Below are 24,983 nucleotides of genomic sequence, written 5' to 3'. Positions count from 1 at the left end.
CGCATTGAAGCAGTCATTTCTGCCAAAGGATTCCCGACCAAGTATTGAGTGCATAACTGAACATTATTATTTGATGGTTTTTTTGTTTGTTATTAAAAAACACTTTTATTTGATTGGATGGGTGAAATATGCTAATTTATTGAGACAGGTTTTTTGGGTTATCAGGAGTTGTATGCCAAAATCATCAGTATTAAAAGAATAAAAGACCTGACAAATTTCAGTTGGTGGATAATGAATCTATAATATATGAAAGTTTAATTGTAATCATTACATTATGGTAAATAATGAAATTTAACACTATATGCTAATTTTTTGAGAAGGACCTGTATAAACTAGATTCCTTGATAGGGCGTTGATCCAGGGAACTAGTCTGATTGCCGTATGTGGAGTCGGGAAGGAATTTTTTTCCCCAAAGTGGAGCTTACTCTTTGCCACATGTTTTTTTTTTTGCCTTCCTCTGGATCAACATGTTAGGGCATGTTAGGTTAGGCTATGGGTTGAACTAGATGGACTTAAAGTCTTCCTTCAACCTTAATAACTATGTTACTATGTTATTGTCTGTACAAGTCCCCTCTAAAATGTAAAGTGCTGCGAAATATGTTGGCACAATAGAAATAAAAATTATCATTATATTCCGGAGAATTCTGAAGAGACAAGTTGAGAATTGCCCTCCATCCAGTATCCAGGCTCTAAAAGAATGGAAGAATATAGATGTTGTAGTATGTCGCCAAATTGTTCCTTCCATGCCTATAAGGCTTGGTTTTGCCCTTAAAGATGTAGTAGTTTTGATGTAGGGTGTTTCATTTTTGCATCAACAAATTTGAGTAAAACTAATGAAAGGTTTATTATTAACCTTACCTTCATGTTATGAGTTAAAAAATGTTCGATGATATATATATTTTAGGAAATTGTTCTTGTGTTGAGCGAGATATTGATTAAAATCTTTTCAGCTGTGCTTACTCATGTATGCTGAGCTCTATGTATGTATATACTGTATTTTTTTTTTTATTACATTATTTTTTGCTTATGTTTAGTTCATTTCTTTATGACTTAGGTGCTGGGAAGACGACACTTTTGAATTATATTTTGACTGAACAGCACAACAAAAGAATTGCCGTCATAGTGAATGAGTTTGGTGAAGGTATGATATTATTTTTGCAGCAGACGTGCCTTTTTGTACAGTCATCTATGTGTACCTGGCATTTTAGGAACTTTTTAGAATAAGTGGTCATTAGGGATAGCACCATTTGTAGCTATTATAAGACTTGTGTTGACTACATTTTCACCAATTTTCACCTCTAAAGATTCTGTCTTTTAATTTTCAGTTGAGTTTGAGCTAGTGGGTGGGGATAATCTGCTTTAAAGCAAACCTGTCAGCTGGATTTTTCTATGTAAACTGCAGGCATTGTCAGGTTGACAGTGATACTCACAGGCTGCTCCGAAGCACAAATATGTTTCTCATCAGAGAGAGAGAGAGAGACAGACTGCTTGTGCTTCGGGCGGTCCGAGGACAGGTCTTCCCTAGTTTCTGTGGTTTAGATTACCAAGATAAGACTCTGCCTACAGTCCAGCCCCAGAGCAGAGGCATATCATCAACTGAAAGCTAACACTGATTACACAAGAACCACAAGACTGATTTCTTCACCCCCGGGTATCATTTTAATCAGTTGAACACTGCCAATCTGACAATGCCTGTAGTTTACTTAGCAAAATCATGCTGACTGGTTCGCTTTAATGCTCCGCATGCATAGTATACAGAGACCTGGGGCATTCCTGCTTGCCTGTCTTTATGTAGCATATGTTCAGAAGCATCAGCAGTAGAGAAGACAGTATACAGCAGTACTGAGCTGTGTAACTGTGAATCCTGCTTTGAATTGAGGGAAACCACTAGAAAACTGCAGCTTGATTTATTTCTCTATCTTTTTCAGTTTGCATTTCCCTTCTCCTCGCACTTCCCGTCTCCGACCATGATCTTACAGTTTGTCTTGTTTTGAGGAAGACTTATTATTTTTATTAGATTAATTGACTGGTTCTGGAGATGGAGAGGAGATAAAGTGGCTCATAAATAAAGATAAGATACGGTATATCGGAAAGCTTGTTATATTTGCTTGTACTAGTGCGCAAAGTATTTTCAAACAATAGTAATCAGTTAAGTAATTTATTTGATTTAGTAGATTATTAAAATTAAAAAAAGTACCAGCCAATATGACTATAACTAGAGTTTTTGCATCGATTTCCATTGCGCAGCATTTTCTTGATTATATTAGTTAAAAAAATTTAGGGAAGTTCCTTTTTTTATCACTTACCTTATTTTTCAAACTATAGGAAGCTCCTTACTGTAAGACGCCCTCCTGGTGTAGTAGACAGCAGAAAATGGAAAAAATATATTTCCAGCACCGACATTGGGGACGATTAATTAAGACTGGCATAACGCACACTGACCTTAATGAATCAGGCGCGTCTGTTACCCAGCGTGCGCCATTGCCAGAAATATATATTGGGCTATAAGATGCTCACTTTTTCTTTCTTTCTGAAAAGTGCATCTTAGGCTATGTTCGCAAGCTGTGTTTTTTTTATACAAATTAAATGCTGCGTTTTACAGTACCAGCAAAAGCGATGAGATTTCAGAAATCTTATGCATATACATTGTTTGTTTTTTCCTGACTGAATTGGAAAACTGTGTTTTTGAAAACTGCAGCATGTCTCTTATTTCAGTGTTTTTTCACCCATAGAAAGCAATAAGTGCAAAAACACAGGAAAAAAGAAGCAGCTCTCAGGTTTTGCTGTGTTTCAGTGAAAAAAAGCAGTTACAGCAGGATGTGGAACACATTTATTTTCGTGATTTTTCCCAAGTTTAAACCATAATATCTTTGTCTCCTCACCTGAGAATGGCAGATGGGATTTGTACAGTTCAATTACATTAGTAATATGCAAACAGTAAAAATTGGCCGACCAAGGTGTGAGATTGAACAATGTGATCAACTCAGTGGCACCAAAGTGTGAAAGTAAACAGTGTCTTACAAACTCAATGCTCTGCCAATGTCTTAAGGTACCTTCACACTGAACAACTTTCCAACGACAACGATCCGTGACGTTGCAGCATCCTGGATAGCGATCTCGTTGTGTTTGACACGCAGCAGCGATCTGGATCTTGCTGTGACATCGCTGGTCATCGCTGAAAGTCCGGAACTTTATTTGGTCGTCAGGTCGGCGTGATTCGTCATGTTTGACAGCAAAAGCAATGATGCCAGCAATGGTTTTCAATGGAGTGAACAACCAGTGAGAACGATAAGTACGTCACTGGATTGCTCCTGCATCGTTCTGGAGCTGCTGTGTTTGACGTCTCTACAGCAACCTAAACAGCGACGCTCCAGCGATCGGCTAGTTGTCTATATCGCTGCAGCGTCGCTAAATGTGACGGTACCTTTAGTTCAACTGTTTCAGATCAATTCACCTCCCCTACTAGTACATTTGTAATTGTGTATTTCCTCATGAACTTTTTTGTTCACTATTTTTTTTCAGACATAAATATCTTTTTCCACTAAATAACTTGATCGAATTGCTCTTTTTCCAAAAATGCTTTTATGGTTTCACAGATGTCTTGCATTGGTGTTCATACTTCTGTTGTGAAAGCAAAGCTGAACTCAAAGCTTACAAAGCTTTTTGTAAGCAGCTTCTTTACTGCAAAGAGAGCAAGTTTTGCCTGCAGAAAAAAGCGCAGCAAAAAAGTAATGTGTGAACATAACCTTAAAGTCCCCAAAATTTGGTTAGTTTCTTAATAGCATGTCTTTATAGAATGGCCTCAGTTCTTTATATTGTTCTATCGAGGTGGCACCTGACAAGTGGATGATGATTATTGTACTCGGACGAAAGAGAGCCGATAGATCTATAAGGAGATATAGCCTTTCTTCACATTCTAACCAGTTCATAACATTTTACAGTCATAGAGTAGGTGTGAGTAATTGAATTTGATTGCATGATGTGGATCTTACAATATCTTCCAATTTTTTGTTTTGCTTAATAGGCAGTGCTGTGGAAAAGTCCTTGTCAATAAGCCAGGCTGGAGAGCTGTATGAGGAGTGGTTGGAGTTACGAAATGGATGCCTATGCTGCTCTGTAAAGTAAGTAATATTTCGATAAGCATTTAATGAGGTTGTCCACTACTCTTTCAACCCCTTCTCACTCACTATGTTTCACCAAAGTAAAATAATACCCACTCTACTCCTCTCCGATGCCACCACCGTTCCAGGGGTGTTGGCACTGGCTCTCCCGGTGCTCGCTGCGGCCTCTTTCTGACTTCTGGGCGATGTTATATTTGTCTGAAAGAGGGCAGAGTGAAGTGGCTGCAGGGATTTGTCTTCAGGGATTTCGTGACATTGTTATTGAAGCCCCAGGAGAGTCAGTGCCGACCTTCTGGAAAGACACCCAAACTGGAGGTGAGTATAGCTGTTATTATTTTACTTGGGAGAAACAGTGATTGAGAAGCAGTTGTCCGAGTAGTGGACACCCTTTTAATCTTGTGTGACGCAAGTCACTAACCCTTTTTTTTTTATCCTGAGATGTTCAGCCATTACTGTTTCAGAAGGCTCTGATTCATCATTTTTCTTTTTTTTTTCTTTTGAAAAGTCACAAATGATGAAATAAGCTAAAACATCCAGATGAAGAAAAATCTGACTACAATGTCAAACAAAAAAAAACCCCACAAAAAACACGAAATCAACTAAAGTTGACTTATAAGTACCGTAGATGCAAATTTAATTTAAAAAAATCACAAGAAGTAGAACCATTTTTAATCCAGAAAAAAAGGCCCAAATGACAGTGACGAATGAGGAAAGTATTTAAAATATATTGACCTATAGGTTTGGTAAATATTTAAAGGGGTATTCACATGTTATCAAATTGTAATAGTTACACAGCATGAAAATACTGTAAGCAAGTTTGCAATTGACTTGCACTTTTTGATGTGTTTTTGCTGCTAAGGCTGGGTTCACATTACATTTTGGCAGTCCGTTAGATGGATGCATAACGTGGTGTAACGTAGTTCCTAACGCCGCCATTAAGCCCTATGTTGGACGCATCGCTAGCGCACGCCCACAATAGGCATGCGCTATCAATGTGCCGTCATTGAGTGATGGACCCTGGGATGCGGGCTGCAGCGTTTCCTGGTACGTCACCGCTAGCGCAGATAGAGCATCTGCTAGCTCTATCTTCTCTAGTGCGATCACATTTCGGCACTTGCGTTAACGCAGCCCATTTAAGGCATGTGTTGAACGGGCTGCTTTAATGCAATGTGAACCCAGCCTAAGATAGTTTTTATCTTACTTTGTGTACAGTTCATTGCTAAAAACATGACCACCACAGCCTGGACAAGTATGAACAGTAGCTGCATTCCAGACTGAGGAGTTAACTCATGAGATCCCAATCGGTTCTTTCCAGCCCATTGTTTTCTATAGAGCAGTTAGACAACTGGAAATGAATCAAATGTGGCAACCAGTAATTCTATTCACAAAACTCCCTATGGTAAATTGTATATATACAGTACCATAAAACTTTACTTTTATTAAAAGTTCACTCAACAACCACAAATAGATAATTATGAAAACATATTTTTGCACTTATGACACACAAAAATATTAAAATGACCACAACTACTACAGTGCAAGTAGTTAAAACTGGGAAGATCTCACCAGTGTCTTTGGAAATTGCCCATAGAAGACAGCGCAGGAGGAAGAGGAATTTAAAATACTGTCCCTATTATCCGCTACTGTGCCCCATGTGAAGTACTCCTGCCCTATCAAGGACAGTACCCAAGTCAAGCCATAACAGTAAAGACCACTGACCATTCCTACCCGTTTTGGCCTAATTCCATAGGCCTCATCAGGGAAAGATATAACCAAGGGGTAAGTATATACAGGGGGGCAAAAAAGTATTTAGTCAGTCAGCAATAGTGCAAGTTCCACCACTTAAAAAGATGAGAGGCGTCTGTAATTTACATCATAGGTAGGACCTCAACTATGGGAGACAAACTGAGAAAAAAAAATCCATAAAATCACATTGTCTGTTTTTTTAACATTTTATTTGCATATTATGGTGGAAAATAAGTATTTGGTCAGAAACAAAATTTCATCTCAATACTTTGTAATATATCCTTTGTTGGCAATGACAGAGGTCAAACGTTTTCTGTAAGTCTTCACAAGGTTGCCACACACTGTTGTTGGTATGTTGGCCCATTCCTCCATGCAGATCTCCTCGAGAGCAGTGATGTTTTTGGCTTTTCGCTTGGCAACACGGACTTTCAACTCCCTCCAAAGGTTTTCTATAGGGTTGAGATCTGGAGACTGGCTAGGCCACTCCAGGACCTTGAAATGCTTCTTACGAAGCCACTCCTTCGTTGCCCTGGCGGTGTGCTTTGGATCATTGTCATGTTAAAAGACCCAGCCACGTTTCATCTTCAATGCCCTTGCTGATGGAAGGAGGTTTGCACTCAAAATCTCACGATACATGGCCCCATTCATTCTTTCATGTACCCGGATCAGTCGTCCTGGCCCCTTTGCAGAGAAACAGCCCCAAAGCATGATGTTTCCACCACCATGCTTTACAGTAGGTATGGTGTTTGATGGATGCAACTCAGTATTCTTTTTCCTCCAAACACGACAAGTTGTGTTTCTACCAAACAGTTCCAGTTTGGTTTCATCAGACCATAGGACATTCTCCCAAAACTCCTCTGGATCATCCAAATGCTCTCTAGCAAACTTCAGACGGGCCCGGACATGTACTGGCTTAAGCAGTGGGACACGTCTGGCACTGCAGGATCTGAGTCCATGATGGCGTAGTGTGTTACTTATGGTAGGCCTTGTTACATTGGTCCCAGCTCTCTGCAGTTCACTCACTAGGTCCCCCCGCGTGGTTCTTGGATTTTTGCTCACCGTTCTTGTGATCATTCTGACCCCACGGGGTGGGATTTTGCGTGGAGCCCCAGATCGAGGGAGATTATCAGTGGTCTTGTATGTCTTCCATTTTCTAATTATTGCTCCCACTGTTGATTTCTTCACTCCAAGCTGGTTGGCTATTGCAGATTCAGTCTTCCCAGCCTGGTGCAGGGCTACAATTTTGTTTCTGGTGTCCTTTGACAGCTCTTTGGTCTTCACCATAGTGGAGTTTGGAGTCAGACTGTTTGAGGGTGTGCACAGGTGTCTTTTTATACTGATAACAAGTTTAAACAGGTGCCATTACTACAGGTAATGAGTGGAGGAAAGAGGAGACTCTTAAAGAAGAAGTTACAGGTCTGTGAGAGCCAGAAATCTTGATTGTTTGTTTCTGACCAAATACTTATTTTCCACCATAATATGCAAATAAAATGTTAAAAAAACAGACAATGTGATTTTCTGGATTTTTTTTTCCTCAGTTTGTCTCCCATAGTTGAGGTCTACCTATGATGTAAATTACAGACGCCTCTCATCTTTTTAAGTGGTGGAACTTGCACTATTGCTGACTGACTAAATGCTTTTTTGCCCCACTGTATATAAATGAATTGAGTCATGCAGTGGCACTAGATTCTCATGAGGGTATAGGAATTTTCGCCTAGAATGTGTTTGATAGCCTCTAAGCTGTGGGTCATTAGGCTGAGACCATAATGGCACCTTTGAAAAGATCCGGCATGTTATGTCAGCACCTTTGGGCTGAAAGAGAGGCACATCCTAAACTAGCCAACGCTTTGGCATGCTCATGATGAGCAGCAAATGTTCTCCTGAGGGATCTCCTCCCAGACATAGAATAAAGCATCAGTTAACTCCTGTACAGTCTTTGGTGCAACGAGACAGGATGTCCCAGATGTGCTTGATTGGATCCAGGTCTGGAGAACGGGTAGGCCAGTCCATGGCATCAGTGCCTTCATTATGCAGGAACTGCTGACCCACTTCAGCCACATGAGGTCTAGCATTGTCATGCATCAGAAGGAACCCAGGGCCCAGTGCATATGGTCTCACAATGGGTCCAAGGATTTCATACCAGTGCCTGATGACTGTCAGGGTACCTCTGGCTAGCACATGGCGGGCTGAGCGGCCCTCAAAAGAAATGTCTCTCCACCTCATTTTTGACCCACTACCAAACTGGTCATGCTGGAGGATGTTGCAGGCGGCAGGACATTCTCCACAGCGTCTCTAGTAGAGATGAGCGAATTTGCTTGAGTTCCCTCTTATTCAGCAAGCTATACCGCTGTACTATTTGTATTTGTCAGTGACATCTATATAGCTACCGATTCTATGTGTATTTACTGTATGTAATCCATCTCTGTTATCGTGTCGGCTCCTGCTGTGATTTTACACTACTGCGGCTGCTGAATTAACAGCTTTTCTTCTATCTATCTATCTATCTATCTATCTATCTATCTATCTATCTATCTATCTCGGATGCTAGGTGTGAAAAATTGGAATGTACTTGCATAAACAATGCATGCCACTCACATGACACATGCATTACACTCATCCGACTCTCCTGCATCAAAATTGGACCGATTTTAAAATCACTAGTGTGTCTCCAGCCTAAGGGTACATATTCCTCGGTGCCGCTTTTTAACAGTGCTGAGGAATAAGAATATAGCATTGCCGAGCGGCGGTGATTCCCGTGGGTGTCAGTTGTATGTGACAGCTGACACCGCTGTCAATCGCGACAACGGTATTTAAGTTGTTACAAGGACGTCACAAGACCCCCTTAGTAACCATCAGACCCTCATGATGAGAATCGCGGCTACCGATGGTTACAATGGTACCCTGAGCTCATGTGATTACCTCAGGGTACGGTGGCCTGTGATATTCCACTACCAGTTGCGTCTCCCAGGCACCAGTCAGTGAGTCACTGACAATCTGATGCACTGCAGTACACGAGTACAGCAGTGTATGAGACCAGTGATCAAAATAAAAAATTATACATGTTCAACAGTGGGACAAAGTAAAAAAGTAAGATAAAACATCTAAAAAAGTTTTAAAAAAACTCATGCAAAAGCACACACAAATCACTAAAATCCGTTTCGCCACTTAAAACACAGCGTTTGTGATAAAACAAAAATAAACAAAAAGAAGTACACATACCAGATGTACTCGAGTATAAGCCGACCCAAGTATAAGCCGAGGCACCTAATTTTGCCACGGAAAACTGGGTAAGCTTATTGATTTGAGTATAAGCTGGGTATGCATTGTCCCCTCATCCCTGTACTGGTGTGTGTGGATCCCCCGACCTCCTAGTTGTATGCATGGCTGGGCATCCTCCCCCTTCTTTGCATGGCTGGGCGTCCTCCCCCTTCTATGCATGGCTGGGCATCCTCCCCCTTGTATGCATGGCTCGGCGTCCTCCCTACCCTCCCCCTTCTAAGCATGACTCGGCGTCCTCCCCCTTCTATGCATGACCCGGCATCCTCCCAGTCCTCCCCCTTCTATGCATGGCTCAGCATCCTCCCCCCCCCCCGTCATACTCACCCTTCTTGCGCGGTCCTGCACGTCCGTGCATCTCCATTGTCCCACCGCCGGCAGCTCTCCTCTCCTATGCTCAGCGGTCACGTGGTACTGCTCATTAAGGTAGTGAATATGAGCTCCACTCCTATGGCCGTGGATATGCGCACATATTCATTATGACTCTAATAGCACCACAACTTCATTCACCATTGTTATGCAACATATATATGTATTTTCAGTTAATTATTTGTTTGAATATTACATTACTTTCTGAGGGAGACAAAACTTTTGTCTTGCCAAAATCTGACCATTCTGTGTCCATTGACTGATCAATATTTCTGCATTGATGCCAATTTATTTTCTTAACCTAAACCACATTTCAGAGGGTTTCAGCTTTCAAAAGAATAATTTATACAACCAATGGATGAATTTAACATCAGGTTATAAGCTTTTATTTACATAACATGGATAAGCGACATAACTTCTGTCAGGGAGTGTATGGCGATGCAAAAACAAATTCATTTTGGTAAAATATTGTTTTTAGTCTGTAAAAAGAGCAAAGCTTAAAAAAATCCCAATATAAATCTGGAATCTCTGTGGTCATACCAACTCGACGAACAAATTGGTTTTATCACTTTTACTGCACAGTGAATGGCGAAAAAATAAAATAAAAACAATAACTAAATTGTTGGGTTTTGTTCATTCAGTGTTTGAAAAATCTAAATAAAAAGTGATAAAAAAATATTATGTTCCTCAAAATAGAACCAAAAAAAATTGCAACTGGTCCCGCAAGAAATAATCCTTCATACAGCTCTGTTTGCCAAAAAATAAAAAAGTTACAGCTCTCAGAATATGGCGACAAAAAAACCTGTTCTAAAAAAGCATTTTTACTGTGCGATGTTGGCAAAACCTAAAACAAAAAAAAAAACAATATAAATCTGATATCGCTGGAATTGCACCAACCCGAACAATAAAATCCGCCTTATCACTTATATTGCACGGTGAACCACACAAAATAAAAATATAAACTATTCTTGCACTGCTGTCTATTTGTTCTGTCTAGCTCCCAAAAATTGGAATAAGGCTCGGCTCACATTTATCCTCTACACTCCGCTGAGCGCTTACGTCGGGGTTTCCATTTAAATTCCACAAAACCGTGGTTCAGACAAAATCCTTGTGACAGAGTCACTGGTAAAGTGATATAGGTTAGATATGCTTCACTGCGCCTGATGGCGTCGGTGATGTAATACCAGAATTGTTTCCTCCAGCACAGTATGTGTTGGGTCGGTTTATTGAAAATTATATTAAGAGCTGATTTTAGTGGACCTCCATAGAGTGGGAGGGAGGGGGTCCACCATATCTCCGCCTGACAGGACCTGTGTGATGTCGAGATCATGTGATCAATCACATAATGGAGGAGTCACATGGTCTGGACTTAAAGGGAACCTGTCACCAGTTTTGTGACAAAGCAGCTAAAAATATCACCTTATTCAGCGTCTCCTATGCATTCCCTAAATCCTTATATAACTCCCTGACGTCCCTTCTATACTCCCAAAAAACCTTTTTAATTTCTCCCACTCTATATGGTAATCTTCTCGGTTCGGTCCAATGGGCATGGTTTTGGGCCTCTATTTTTTGGCTTTGCCTGCAGTTGGCAAAGCATACTGCGCAGGTGCAAAACGCAATATTTCTGAGCAGGGCGATGTGAATCGTTATCCATGTCGGGAGGACGACAAGCAGAAGCTGAAGAGAGGGATGCAAAGGCCCGAAACCACACCGATCAGACCAGATAGAGATTACCATACAGCATGAGAGAAATTAAAAAGGTTTGTCGGGAGTATAGAAAGGAAGTCAGGGAGTTAGGATTTTAGGGAACACATAGCAGACGCTGAATAAGATGATATTTTTAGCTGCTATTTCACAAAACTGGTGACCGGTTCCCTTTAAATGGCTGACTGCCAGAGCTTTCATGGTTCTCTGTGGGCCTGGAGAGAGAACACGCCAGTAAAGTGTGTGTTAAACCTGAACCGTGGGCATTGCTGCCTGTGAGCGGGCTGACCCGTTCTAAGAAGAGGACTCTGTTTTTTTTTTGCTTGTTTTTTTTGCTGTTTTGTCCAGAGGGCCATGTTTACTTTCCCAGCTTGGTTTATTCTGTCTACAATAAACTAAGCCTTTTCTTAAAGACCTAGTGTTCCGGTTATACCTCTGTGTCCATCCGAGTGAGCCGCTCTACCACACCCTGGATGGAACCACTCACTTATGAGGCAGATGGAGTCACTTTGGACTGGTCTGTGTCCCATCATTTTACGTTTCTTATTGGAGCGTAAGTGTAGGCGACCACAGATCTGTGCGCGCCTAAAAAGATGGATACCACCGACACAAATGGCAAACGGAGTAGGAAGTGTCTCCATCTGCCTCATGGTGGATGGTTCCGTTGGTGGTTTCATCTGAATTGCATTTTTGCGGGATTTACACGGAAACTCATACGTAAATGTGATCAGTGAAGAATACAAGAATGTGATCCAGCCTCATTTTGGAAGCGACTAAAAAATGTTATGTACCCCAAAATGTTACCAATAAAATCCCTAATTTATCACAGACAAAACCAGCCCCCACTGAGCTCTGTCACTGGAACTATATGGGGTTCCTACGTTACTGGTAGAGCAGTGACTCTGGAAAAGAGACATGGCTCCCACCCCCTCAAATAAAATCCAGTGAAATCTGCACTCCCAAATGCTTGTAAGCGACACTGTGCCTAAACCACAGTAAGCAGCCACATGTATGGCATTATCGTAATGGAGAGAAGACCCTAAACTTATGGGTGCTTAACTCCAAATGCACAATATATGGAGGCTCTACACTGTATGGGGAAGCAGTGTATGGACACTAGACTGACAGATTTGCAACTCTCCAGAAAACAAAACCTGGCATGGATGTTATAACATATTCACTGTAGCTGTAGATTAATTCATTGAGAGGTGCAGTTTCTATAATGGGGTCACTTTGGGGGTTTTCTGCTATTCTGGCAGATCTCCACAAATGTCGCCCGTAAACTATTCTAGAAAAATCTGCTTTCCAAATGCCAAATAGCACTGTTTCCTTCTCAGCCCTGACGTGTGGCATCGCCGCGTTCAGGAGAAATTGCGCAATAAATTGTGAGGTCTAGTTTCACCTACGAACCCTTGTGTACTTGACACATTTGCAGCAAATACAAAAATTACATTTTTACCACTAAAATGTCATATTTCTATGTCTCAATTTTATAAAATTATGTGAGGCACCTATAGGTTCAAAACACTCACTCCACCCTTAGATGAATTCCTTGAGGGGTCTAATTTCCAAATTGGGGTCACTTATGGGGGTTTCTGCTGTTTCACATGTCAGGGGCTCTTCAAATGCGACATAGCATTCACAATCTATCCCAGGCAAATAGCGCTCTTTCCTTTCCTAGCCCTGCCATGTGCCCAAGCAGAAGTTTTTGACATTTTGGGTATGGTCGCTTCCGGGACAAATTGCGCAACAAGTTATGTGGTCTGTTTTCTCCTATTATCCATTGAGAAAATTACAAATTTGGGGCTAAGACAACATTTTCGTGAAAAAAAAATGAAAATTTTCAATATGATGACCTAATGTTATCAAATTCTGTGTAGTACCTGTGGGTTCAAAATGCTCACTATTCCAAAATAGCATCATTTGTGGGGTTTTTTCACTCTTTAGGCACATGAGGGGCTCTCCAAATGCGACATGGCGCCTGCAGACCATTCCATCAAAGTCTGCATTCCAAAACGTCACTCCTTACTTTCCGAGCACCAAAACATTAGCTTTCCTCCACATATGGGTTATCGGCGTACTCAGGAGAAGTTGCCAAACAGATTGTGTATATTGTGTGGACCATTTTCTCTTGTTGGCCTTTTGAAAATAAAAAATTTGGGGCTAAAAGTACATTTTTGTGGGTAAAATATGATTTTGCATTTTCACAGCTCTACGTTATAAACTTTGTGAAGCACCTGGTGCTCATGACACATCTAGATAAGTTCCTTGGGGGGTCTAGTTTCCATAATGGTGTCACTTGTGGGGGGTTTCCACTGTTTAGGCACATCAGGGGCTCTCCAAACATGACATGGCGTCCGCTGTCGATTCCACACAGTTTTGCAATCAAAAAGTTAAATTGTGCTTGTTCCCTTCCAATTCCTGCCCTGCGCCCAAATAGTATTATTCCCCCACATATGTGGTATCGGTTTACGCAGTAGGAAATGTACAACAGATTTTAGGGTCCATTTCTCCTTATACGCTTGTGAAAATAACCAATTTTGAGCTAAAATAACATTTTTGTGACAAAAAGTTAAATGTAAATCTTTTCTTTCTACGCTGCTTTAGTTCCTGTTAAGCACCTGAAGGGTTAATGCATATCTTCAATGTGGTTTTGAGGACTATGAGGCAGGCAATTTATAAAATGGTGTCACTTTTGGGTATTTTCTGTCATAAGGGCCCCCAAAGTCACTTCAAATGTGAGGTGGTCCCTAAAAAAATATTTTTGTAAATTTTATTGGAAAAATGAGAACTCGCCGGTCAATTTTTAATCCTTGTAACTTCCAAACAAAAAAAGTGTTTATAAAATGATACAGATGTAAAGTAGGCATGTGGGAAATGTTATTTATTAACTATGTTGTGTGACATAACTCTCTGATTTAAGGCATACACATTTGAATATTGCGAAATTTTCCATATTTTCACCAACTTTCCAATATTTTCCCAAATAAATGAGCGTTATGTCGAAGAAATGTTACCGCTGTCATGAAGTCACGCAAAAACACTCTCAGGATCAGTAGGTTCCGTTGAAGCGTTCCAGAATATATTTATAAATATAGAATTTTTAAAAACACGTAAAGTGACACTGGTCAGATTTTAAAAATGTGGCCAGGTCACTAAGGGGTTAAACAGAGTAATGTGCGGATGTTTACTTGGAAAGTTTATTGCATATGCTGCCTGCCCTCTAGTGGGCGCAAATATTATCTTGGGCAATAAGAAGACACAGAAGAGCTTGTTTTATTCTGCACCTTCTCCTTCTGCAGAATTATTATTATTATTTATTGTTATAGCGCCATTTATTCCATGGCGCTTTACATGTGAGGAGGGGTATACATAATAAAAACAGGTACAATAATCTGAGAATGACCTTTCCCCGCAATGTTCAGTGTTTTACTGACTGCTAAAACTCCACAAATATTTCCCTTTTTATTTAGGGACAATGGACTAAAAGCAATAGAAAATCTAATGCAGAAGAAAGGCAAGTTTGACTACATACTACTGGAAACCACGGGTTTAGCAGATCCAGGTAATTTCTTCTTCACTGTTGTGTACATGCACGTGCAAATCTGCCACAGTATGTCACATTGCTACAATGTAAGATACTTCTGTCCAGTACAGGTTTTTCATGTCTAATCGGATGGAAAATCACAATATAAATAGATTAACGACCAGGTGATGATTTTCCTAAATCCTTTTTTTTTTTTTTTTTTTTTGAAGCCACATATCATTAATCATAAATAATAATAATCTTTATTTTTATATAGCGCTAACATATTCCGCAGCGCTTTACAGTTTGTACACATCATCATCACTGTCCCCGATGGGGCTCACAATCTAAAGTCCCCATCAGTATGTCTTTGGATGTCATCAGTCTCCTATAGGAAGGGGCTGCAGTGCCAGGTAAAGCTCCATGGCCCTGTAGATTTTTTACCATACATAGAAACATGCTCCTAAATGTTACCCTCCTTAGGTGCCATGTTCTTCTATGATTGGGGAACCCCTTTAATTGAAGGGTGAACATGGCCTGCTTCCTGACAGATATGAGACTTCATATAAACCACATTTCTCTGCTGGCTAGTATTCTAGGTTACATGGCCACTATTACTATGAGTATATAGGTAGCACTCATTAATGGCGGACCTGCAAGTATTCTAGCCGACAGCCTTGTCTCCTGCTATTTTTTTTTAGATTAGGTCGGACACCACTCGTGTTGTGCTGGTAATGTTTTATTAGCACAGATAAGTGGACGGATGTACGATTATGACCATATCTGATGTTTCTTTTATTCTGCATCCACTTCCCTTTCCTGTGAAAGTTGGTAAAAGTAGACTTTATCACCTCTTTAGACCAATGTTATATTGCTTTGAATCTTTGTAGTGTTATTTGTTCTCAGCATTAAAGACCTCATGTCACAAGGAATCCGACCACTCCGGCACGTCCGTTATTTCTCATTCACCGCAGTGACATGCCGGTTCCCCGCCAGATAATTGTCACGCTACAGTCATTTCTTTTAAAGGAAAAGACATTGATTCGGCCCCTGTTACTTGTAAAGGCCATTTCAGCCAAATTGGAAAACGATTACGCTTTTTGGGACAGAAATCAATTGGCATCAGGACGCGATCAGCTCCCTTAGCCCTGGTAGGAAGCTGCTGGAGCAGATGACAGGTACTACAATGTTGACACAAAGTGATGCTTGGAGGACCACATGTGATCATGTCAGCAGGACAGCTTCAGCCGCCACACCGAGCCCCCTTACCATCGCCTCTCATCTGTTTGGACAGGCCTGTCATGCACGTGTTTGTGCTGCCAGGGTTTCTCTCCCAGTGATGTTTCTGCAAAGAGACGTCCTACAGCAAGGTATTAAATAGCAATGGCAGAGTTTTATTATTTACAAGAGTCCGGACGAAGCAGCCGTCACTCAGGACTCCGAGAGCAAAGCTTATTAAATGATGCTTAGCGACGGACATTGTGTCTCAGAAATACCATCGCTTTGGCAAGCTCTTTGTATTTATTTATGACAATAGAAAGATATATCACGTAAGATTATACGGTCATTACAAGACTTAATTAGTAGCATGTGCCAGCATTAATATCTAGGGAAATGACTCTAATGAAAACCCCCAAAAGATTACAGACCCAGTGTTCTGGTCCTGATCTCTACAGGTGTGCCCACCCTTACCTCTTCTCAAATTTAGTTGAAGTGGATTTTCAGCTCTTAACGGAAAAAAAAAGTCATATAGTTGCTAACCGAGTCAACTACCTGCCTGTAGTATTCGGCACTGGTCTTTGACTGCTCCTGCCAGAGATTTAGCTACACCCTGTCAACAGGGCAGCAGTTTCTCTTCCTGTTGGCAGGGGGAGACTACTGGTGTCATGCTGATTGGCAGTCTGCTCTCCGCTGCCTTATTGGGGGAAGCCGGCTGTCAATCAGCATGACACCAGTCGTCCCACCTTGTCAGTAGGAAGAGAAACCGCTGCTCTGTTGACCTGGAGTAACTGAATCTCTGGCAGGAGCTGTCAGTGACCTGCACTGGATACAGCAGGCGGGTAGTTGACCGTGCTATAGCAACTACATGCTTTTTTTTAAAGTCCTAGATATCCCCTTTAAGTATTTCAATTTCACACAGAACTAACCCACAGACCCATATAGCGTTGCCATCTTGTGATAAAATATCACTAAATCATGTTGGTTTTTTTTAAAGTTTGTAATCTTTAGTCACACTTCTCAAGATACAAAAGTATTGGGACAGCTACACTTTATACCTTCCAAAGCCTTTGTAACATCCCATCCTAAATCCATTAATATGTAGTTGGTCCCCACTTTGCAGCTATTATAGCCTCCACATTTCTGGGAAGGCTTTTTACAAGATGTCGGAGTGTGTATGTGGGAATTTTTGCCCAATCATCCATGCTGAAGTATTATATTTTCCCTCTACTGGAATTAAAGGGTGTAGGCCAACTCCTGGAAAAACAACCCCATAGCATTTTATCTCCTACACCAAGGGGTAATGTTCTCCTGGCATTCACCAAACCCAGACTCTGCCATCAAACTGCTAGATAGATAGTGTGATTTATATTTTCACTGCTGCAGTTGAGTGGTGGTGTGCTGTACATCACTACATCCGACACAATGCATTGTGCTTGGTGATGTAAAGCTTGAATGCCAGGGAATCCTATGTCACAAGGCTCCCAAGATACAGTTCTTGTACTGATGTTAATGCCAGAGGAAGCGCAGTCACTTTCCTGCACTACGCGTCTCTAGTACTCGGTGTCCTTGACCTGTAACTTTACGTGGCCTGCTACTTCCACTCTTGAGTGATGACACTCACTTTTGATTGTGGAATATTTTGGAGGGAAGAAACGTAACTAACCGACATGTTAAAACGGTGACATCCTATTGCAGGACCACCCTTGGATTCAGTGAGCTTTACAGAACGACCCACTCTTTTTCAAATGTTTAGAAAGGCAGATTATATGGCGACAGGCTGGATTTTATACACATGTGGCAATGAGACTGAATGAAAAACCTGAATGTAAGAAATGAGGAGCATCCCAATACCCCAATACATCTCCATATTGTGTATATTGAGCCAAAAGGGAAAGGCACATATGAAACGACGTGCTTCTGTTTTGCATAGGTGCCAGGAAGTGCCACCAGAATTTTAGGGATAAAAATGTTAGGGCTGCTGCTTATAGCGAACTGTTCAATGATGTAAAAAAAAATCCCTAATGAATAACTTTTTTCCCCGTTTTTAATATTGCCTATATATATTTTTTGAGTCAGTTGCTTAAAAGATAGTTTAGCACCATGAGATAGCACTGATGGGTGTCTTTGAACACTGACCTTGCCCCCTGATTTTGCCTCTAGGATTTCTCAAGGTGCCCACCCATACACCCTAGATAACCGTCTAATGATCAGTTGGAGGCTATCTCTTCAGACTCCTCCATATACATTAACCCTTGATCCACCTGCCTATTCTAGCAGTGGCTTACTTTCCTGGTGAACAAAAGGATTGCACGTTTAATTTCATACTACCCTTTCTTTACCTTCCCTGACCATCTGTTGGGAGGCCCCATATATGTTAGCTAGTTACCACTTTTTCCTTAAATTGTCAGCTTCAGACCATTTAATCGAATGTATACAGAGGTCTGTGAAAAAGCAAAAAATAAAGTTGGTATATTGTGTTGTTCCTGAGGTTGTTGCTCACAGACTGTCACTCCAGAAGGCACCTATTGTTGTTCGTGCTCTATCTTTGAAGGTTTAGTGATGGGCATGCTGCCAGTCATCATATTTGATATGACTGAAATAGAATATTAAAAATAGAGTCATTAGTGCCAACACAGTCCTCTAAATTGGTCCAGATGGTTCTGATGGGTGACTTTATATGTGGTATGTTTGTAGGTTCTGTGGCCTCCATGTTCTGGGTTGATGCTGAGCTGGGAAGTGACATCTACCTGGACGGTGAGTACGTTGCGTGCAGGTGGGAGTATTGGGATCACGATTTTGGCAGTGCTTGTCCGCTTTCTTTCTGTCTTCAGTGTTTGGAGATTTATTAAGCACTATGGGCTGCTACAGGGATATCATACACTGTGTGCAGAATTATTAGGCAAGTTGTATTTTGATCACATGATACTTTTTATACATGTTGTCCTCCAAGCTGTTCAGGCTTGAGAGCCAACTACCAATTAAGTAAATCAGGTGATGTGCATCTCTGTAATGAGGAGGGGTGTTGTCTAATGACATCAAAACCCTATATAAGGTGTGCTTAATTATTAGGCAACTTCCTTTCCTTTGGCAAAATGGGTCAGAAGAGAGATTTGACGGGCTCTGAAAAGTCCAAAATTGTGAGATGTCTTGCAGAGGGATGCAGCAGTCTTGAAATTGCCAAACTTTTGAAGTGCGATCACCGAACATTCAAGCGTTTCATGGCAAATAGCCAACAGTGTCGCAAGAAGGGTGTTGGGCAAAAAAGGCACAAAATAACTGCCCATGAATTGAGGAAAATCAAGCGTGAAGCTGCCAAGATGCCATTTGCCACTAGTTTTGCCATATTTCAGAGCTGCAACATTATTGGAGTAACAAAAAGCACAAGGTGTGCGATACTCAGGGACATAGCCATGGTAAGGAAGGCTGAAAAACGACCACCTTTGAACAAGAAACATAAGATAAAACGTCAAGACTGGGCCAAGAAATATCTTAAGACTGACTTTTCAAAGGTTTTATGGACTGATGAAATGAGAGTGACTCTTGATGGGCCAGATGCTGGATCAGTAAAGGGCAGAGAGCTCCACTCCGACTCAGATGCCAACAAGGTGGAGGTGGGTACTGGTATGGGCTGGTATCAAAGATGAACTTGTGGAACCTTTTCGGGTTGAGGATGGAGTGAAGCTCAACTCCCACACCTACTGCCAGTTTCTGGAAGACAACTTCTTCAAGCAGTGGTACAGGAAGAAGTCAGTATCGTTCAAGAAAAACATGATTTTCATGCAGGACAATGCTCCATCACATGCCTCCAACTACTCCACAGCGTGGCTGGCCAGTAAAGGTCTCAAAGAAGAAAAAATAATGACATGGCCCCCTTGTTCACCTGATCTGAACCCCATAGAGAACCTGTGGTCGCTCATAAAATGTGAGATCTACAGGGAGGGAAAACAGTCCACCTCTCGGAACAGTGTCTGGGAGGCTGTGGTGGCTGCTGCACGCAATGCTGATCGTAAACAGATCAAGCAACTGAAATAATCTATGGATGGAGGCTGTTGAGTGTCATCATAAAGAAAGGTGGCTATATTGGTCACTAATTTTTTGGGGTTTTGTTTTTGCATGTCAGAAATGTTTATTTCTAAATTTTGTGCAGTGATATTGGTTTACCTGGTGAAAATAAACAAGTGAGATGGGACACTATATTTGTTTTTTATTAAGTTGCCTAATAATTCTGCACAGTAATAGTTACCTGCACAAACAGATATCCCCCTAAGATAGCCAAATCTAAAAAAATAACCACTCCAACTTCCAAAAATATTAAGCTTTGATATTTATGAGTCTCTTGGGTTGATTGAGAACATAGTTGTTGATCAATAATAAAAAATAATCCTCTAAAATACAACTTGCCTAATAATTCTGCACACAGTGTAGTCATTGTTGAGTTTGTTTCATCAACTCTGCAGAGTCAAAGCTCGAACAATGTTGATAAATTTCTATCACTTAATAGCATAGTGAAATTTGAATATTTAGCTGTAATCTCCAGTCCCGACAGTTTTTTCCAATTTGTGTTCGGCAAATGACAATATTTCTTGTTTCGCCACATAAGCAATACTGTCTGTGAAAGGGGCTGGCTGACTGCCACGTTTCATTAGCAATGACGGAGAATGGGGCTGACTTTGCTGTAAAAATGAGCATTTGTTTTCACATTAGTACATGCTGATAGTCAGCTGTTGGGGGCTCAGTTGCGGTTGAGTGGGACCTTTATTTCCATCCCTGCTGATTCCATGATGATACTATTTCATAACCATTTTTTTTCGGTTAAGTTGTTTGAATTTATTTTTTATTGTTAACCTAGAATGTGCCATTCTTTCTTTGTGAGTATTGTACAGATTATATACATCCTTATGATACTTTTCATTAACTATTTGTTTTATAAAATAAAAAAGCATCATCCATGCCGCTCCATACACAGCTCCATTCACATGCTTACCCAGGAAATGTTGTCATGTTAAACACATACTTGTAGGAGACCTTTTGAGACGGGAGATTGTAGCTGAAAATCAAGGCAACTTTTCCCACTTGGACTATAATAGTAATCTGTTAAGCACATTTTTATACTGGGCAACCTTAGAATATGGAAGATGAAATTCCTTTGACTTTTTTGTACCGCTGTGTTTTTGTCTTTCTAGAACACCACAAATATTTTGAAATCTTTTACTTGCAGCTTTAGAGAAGGCCTGCCCAACATGAGGGTTTGGCCATACTCATAGCTCATTTTTTTGCTCTAGCTAGAAGGGAAAATCAAGTCATGACTGTATATAACTGAATACATTTCAAAAACCTGACCTGCACATCCAAACATAGACTGAGTGTGAACAGGTGCTGAACCCAGAGTCGCCAACTCGTATATAGTTAAGTAAAAAGGGCAGCACACTGCAGCGCCAAAACATGCAAACTTGAAAACATGAAATTTGAACTGCATTACTGCACTAGAAATATGAAAAATGAGAGCTTTTAGCGCATAAAAATGGCCATATTTATGTGTACCTCGTAGCCACTTTACGGCATCTCTCTTATACGAGGTCCTACGCTTGACCTACCTCACCGAGAATAAACGTCTCCATCTGAATGGGTACATGTGAAACCTCTTCTTGGACTCAAATTCTCTCTTTCTGTGGAGGGGTATTGGACCTACTATAATTAAAACACCTGTGGCTAGGAGGCGGGGAGTGCACGATCAGAAGGCTAAAGAATACATTTCAAAAACCTAGACTGAGTGTGAACAGGTGCTGAACCCAGAGTCGCCAACTCGTATATAGTTAAGTAAGTGCACTCCCCGCCTCCTAGCCACAGGTGTTTTAATTATAGTAGGTCCAATACCCCTCCACAGAAAGAGAGAATTTGAGTCCAAGAAGAGGTTTCACATGTACCCATTCAGATGGAGACGTTTATTCTCGTTGAGGTAGGTCAAGCGTAGGACCTCGTATAAGAGAGATGCCGTAAAGTGGCTACGAGGTATACATAAATATGGCCATTTTTATGCGCTAAAAGCTCTCATTTTTCATATTTCTAGTGCAGTAATGCAGTTCAAATTTCATGTTTTCAAGTTTGCATGTTTTGGCGCTGCAGTGTGCTGCCCTTTTTACTTAACTATATACGAGTTGGCGACTCTGGGTTCAGCACCTGTTCACACTCAGTCTATGTTTGGATGTGCAGGTCAGGTTTTTGAAATGTATTCTTTAGCCTTCTGATCGTGCACTCCCCGCCTCCTAGCCACAGGTATTTTAATTATAGTAGGTCCAATACCCCTCCACAGGAAGAGAGAATTTGAGTTCAAGAAGAGGTTTCACATGTACCCATTCAGATGGAGACGTTTATTCTCGGTGAGGTAGGTCAAGCGTAGGACCTCGTATAAGAGAGATGCCGTAAAGTGGCTACGAGGTACACATAAATATGGCCATTTTTATGCGCTAAAAGCTCTCATTTTTCATATTTCTAGTGCAGTAATGCAGTTCAAATTTCGTGTTTTCAAGTTTGCATGTTTTGGCGCTGCAGTGTGCTGCCCTTTTTACTTAACTATATACGAGTTGGCGACTCTGGGTTCAGCACCTGTTCACACTCAGTCTATGTTTGGATGTGCAGGTCAGGTTTTTGAAATGTATTCTTTAGCCTTCTGATCGTGCACTCCCCGCCTCCTAGCCACAGGTGTTTTAATTATAGTAGGTCCAATACCCCTCCACAGAAAGAGAGAATTTGAGTCGAAGAAGAGGTTTCACATGTACCCATTCAGATGGAGACGTTTATTCTCGGTGAGGTAGGTCAAGCGTAGGACCTCGTATAAGAGAGATGCCGTAAAGTGGCTACGAGGTACACATAAATATGGCCATTTTTATGCGCTAAAAGCTCTCATTTTTCATATTTCTAGTGCAGTAATGCAGTTCAAATTTCGTGTTTTCAAGTTTGCATGTTTTGGCGCTGCAGTGTGCTGCCCTTTTTACTTAACTATATACGAGTTGGCGACTCTGGGTTCAGCACCTGTTCACACTCAGTCTATGTTTGGATGTGCAGGTCAGGTTTTTGAAATGTATTCTTTAGCCTTCTGATCGTGCACTCCCCGCCTCCTAGCCACAGGTGTTTTAATTATAGTAGGTCCAATACCCCTCCACAGAAAGAGAGAATTTGAGTCGAAGAAGAGGTTTCACATGTACCCATTCAGATGGAGACGTTTATTCTCGGTGAGGTAGGTCAAGCGTAGGACCTCGTATAAGAGAGATGCCGTAAAGTGGCTACGAGGTACACATAAATATGGCCATTTTTATGCGCTAAAAGCTCTCATTTTTCATATTTCTAGTGCAGTAATGCAGTTCAAATTTCGTGTTTTCAAGTTTGCATGTTTTGGCGCTGCAGTGTGCTGCCCTTTTTACTTAACTATATACGAGTTGGCGACTCTGGGTTCAGCACCTGTTCACACTCAGTCTATGTTTGGATGTGCAGGTCAGGTTTTTGAAATGTATTCTTTAGCCTTCTGATCGTGCACTCCCCGCCTCCTAGCCACAGGTGTTTTAATTATAGTAGGTCCAATACCCCTCCACAGAAAGAGAGAATTTGAGTCCAAGAAGAGGTTTCACATGTACCCATTCAGATGGAGACGTTTATTCTCGGTGAGGTAGGTCAAGCGTAGGACCTCGTATAAGAGAGATGCCGTAAAGTGGCTACGAGGTACACATAAATATGGCCATTTTTATGCGCTAAAAGCTCTCATTTTTCATATTTCTAGTGCAGTAATGCAGTTCAAATTTCGTGTTTTCAAGTTTGCATGTTTTGGCGCTGCAGTGTGCTGCCCTTTTTACTTAAACATGTATATAACTGAATGGCACCTTACAATATAATCGCATGATACCAGAACGATTAGGCTCTGTTCGCCCTTCATTCAGTGAGGTTCCCATTGGTTTCGTTCCCTGCTGTGCTATTCTATCTAGTAAAAAGTCAACAGCTCCTGTAGAAATGGAAGTCATAGTGCCGGTGTTGACAGTCTTGTTAAATCATGACCATTACAGGCTACAATTTTTTAAATATAAGTATGTCTGCACTTCCTACAGGCATTATATCGGTGGTGGACTCCAAATATGCAATCCAGGTGAGTAATAAGTACTTTTGGTTAGAGAAGCCTCATCACACTTTACACTTGTCAGTGGGGTTCAGCAAAAAGATTCCAAAGACCCTGGTCCAGTGGCCATGTTGATATTTTGTAGCTGCCATCCTGGATCTCTGTGAACCTTCTACTTGCCGGCATGCCGGCGCTTCTTTAGGTTAGTAGGCCCGTCGTGGCATCAGTGTTGTGGCATGAAGTACAAATCAGATGAGATTCTGGGTATACCGGCAGGTAAGCGGATGTTTGCAGGGCTTGGACCATTAGCCACAGACTATTGATGTGGCCATCGAGCGAGGTTGAGCCAAATTTTTTTCCTCAACAGTACTTTACAGGAATATATTATATAAAATAGTCAGGGAGATGGAAGACCGTTCTCCTGCTCTAAATGAGTACCATTTAGGAGTATTTTTTTCCATAGTTTTTTTTAATTACATTTTAATATACTTTGTAAGGTTAATCTGTAATTATTGCCAGGGTGGAACAAACAATAGCAGTAACAGATAAGTCTTAAAACTTAAACATCCGTGTCAGCCTCTTGAGTCCCGTCAGATCCTATAACTATCAATCATGACTAAATTGGAATTCTGTCATCAGAATAGATATCCTCAAAGCTCAGCTGCCATACAGAAGTAACTTTCCACTTTCCTGCTGTAGATTTGCTAACTTGTTCAATTCCTTTGGCTGTATACCTTGACCTCAATAGCTGACTATCACTGGATTTCTTTCAAGCCAATACAAGCTGTGACAGTAGAACAATAGAGAGCAATTTAAAGAGTGTCATGCTTCACAGACCTGGCTCACCACAGGCCGCTCCAAGAGACGTCACTATATCAGCACATTGCTAAATTGAAACTGAAGGGGTAATTGATATCAT

The 24,983-nt window shown here is 41.1% G+C and overlaps 1 protein-coding gene across 2 annotated transcripts in view; it reads left to right on the top strand.

The window, feature by feature from the left end:
- LOC138675501 (zinc-regulated GTPase metalloprotein activator 1B-like) overlaps positions 1–24,983 on the top strand; it is a 241,759-nt gene that overhangs the window by 98,837 nt on the left and 117,939 nt on the right. Inside the window, exons 3-7 of one of the 2 annotated variants that reach the window (XM_069763805.1) lie at positions 1,055–1,141; positions 4,025–4,121; positions 14,690–14,781; positions 18,658–18,717; positions 24,057–24,094. In XM_069763805.1, the coding sequence (XP_069619906.1) occupies positions 1,055–1,141; positions 4,025–4,121; positions 14,690–14,781; positions 18,658–18,717; positions 24,057–24,094 (374 nt within the window). The remainder of the gene's footprint in view (positions 1–1,054; positions 1,142–4,024; positions 4,122–14,689; positions 14,782–18,657; positions 18,718–24,056; positions 24,095–24,983) is intronic. The other variant, XM_069763812.1, reaches the window with a different exon arrangement.

This window comes from Ranitomeya imitator, chromosome 1 (assembly GCF_032444005.1).
Source record: "Ranitomeya imitator isolate aRanImi1 chromosome 1, aRanImi1.pri, whole genome shotgun sequence".
NCBI lineage: Eukaryota > Metazoa > Chordata > Amphibia > Anura > Dendrobatidae > Ranitomeya > Ranitomeya imitator.
The sequence above is the reverse complement of the archived record's forward strand: the minus strand, read 5'-3'. Positions and strand labels throughout refer to the sequence as shown.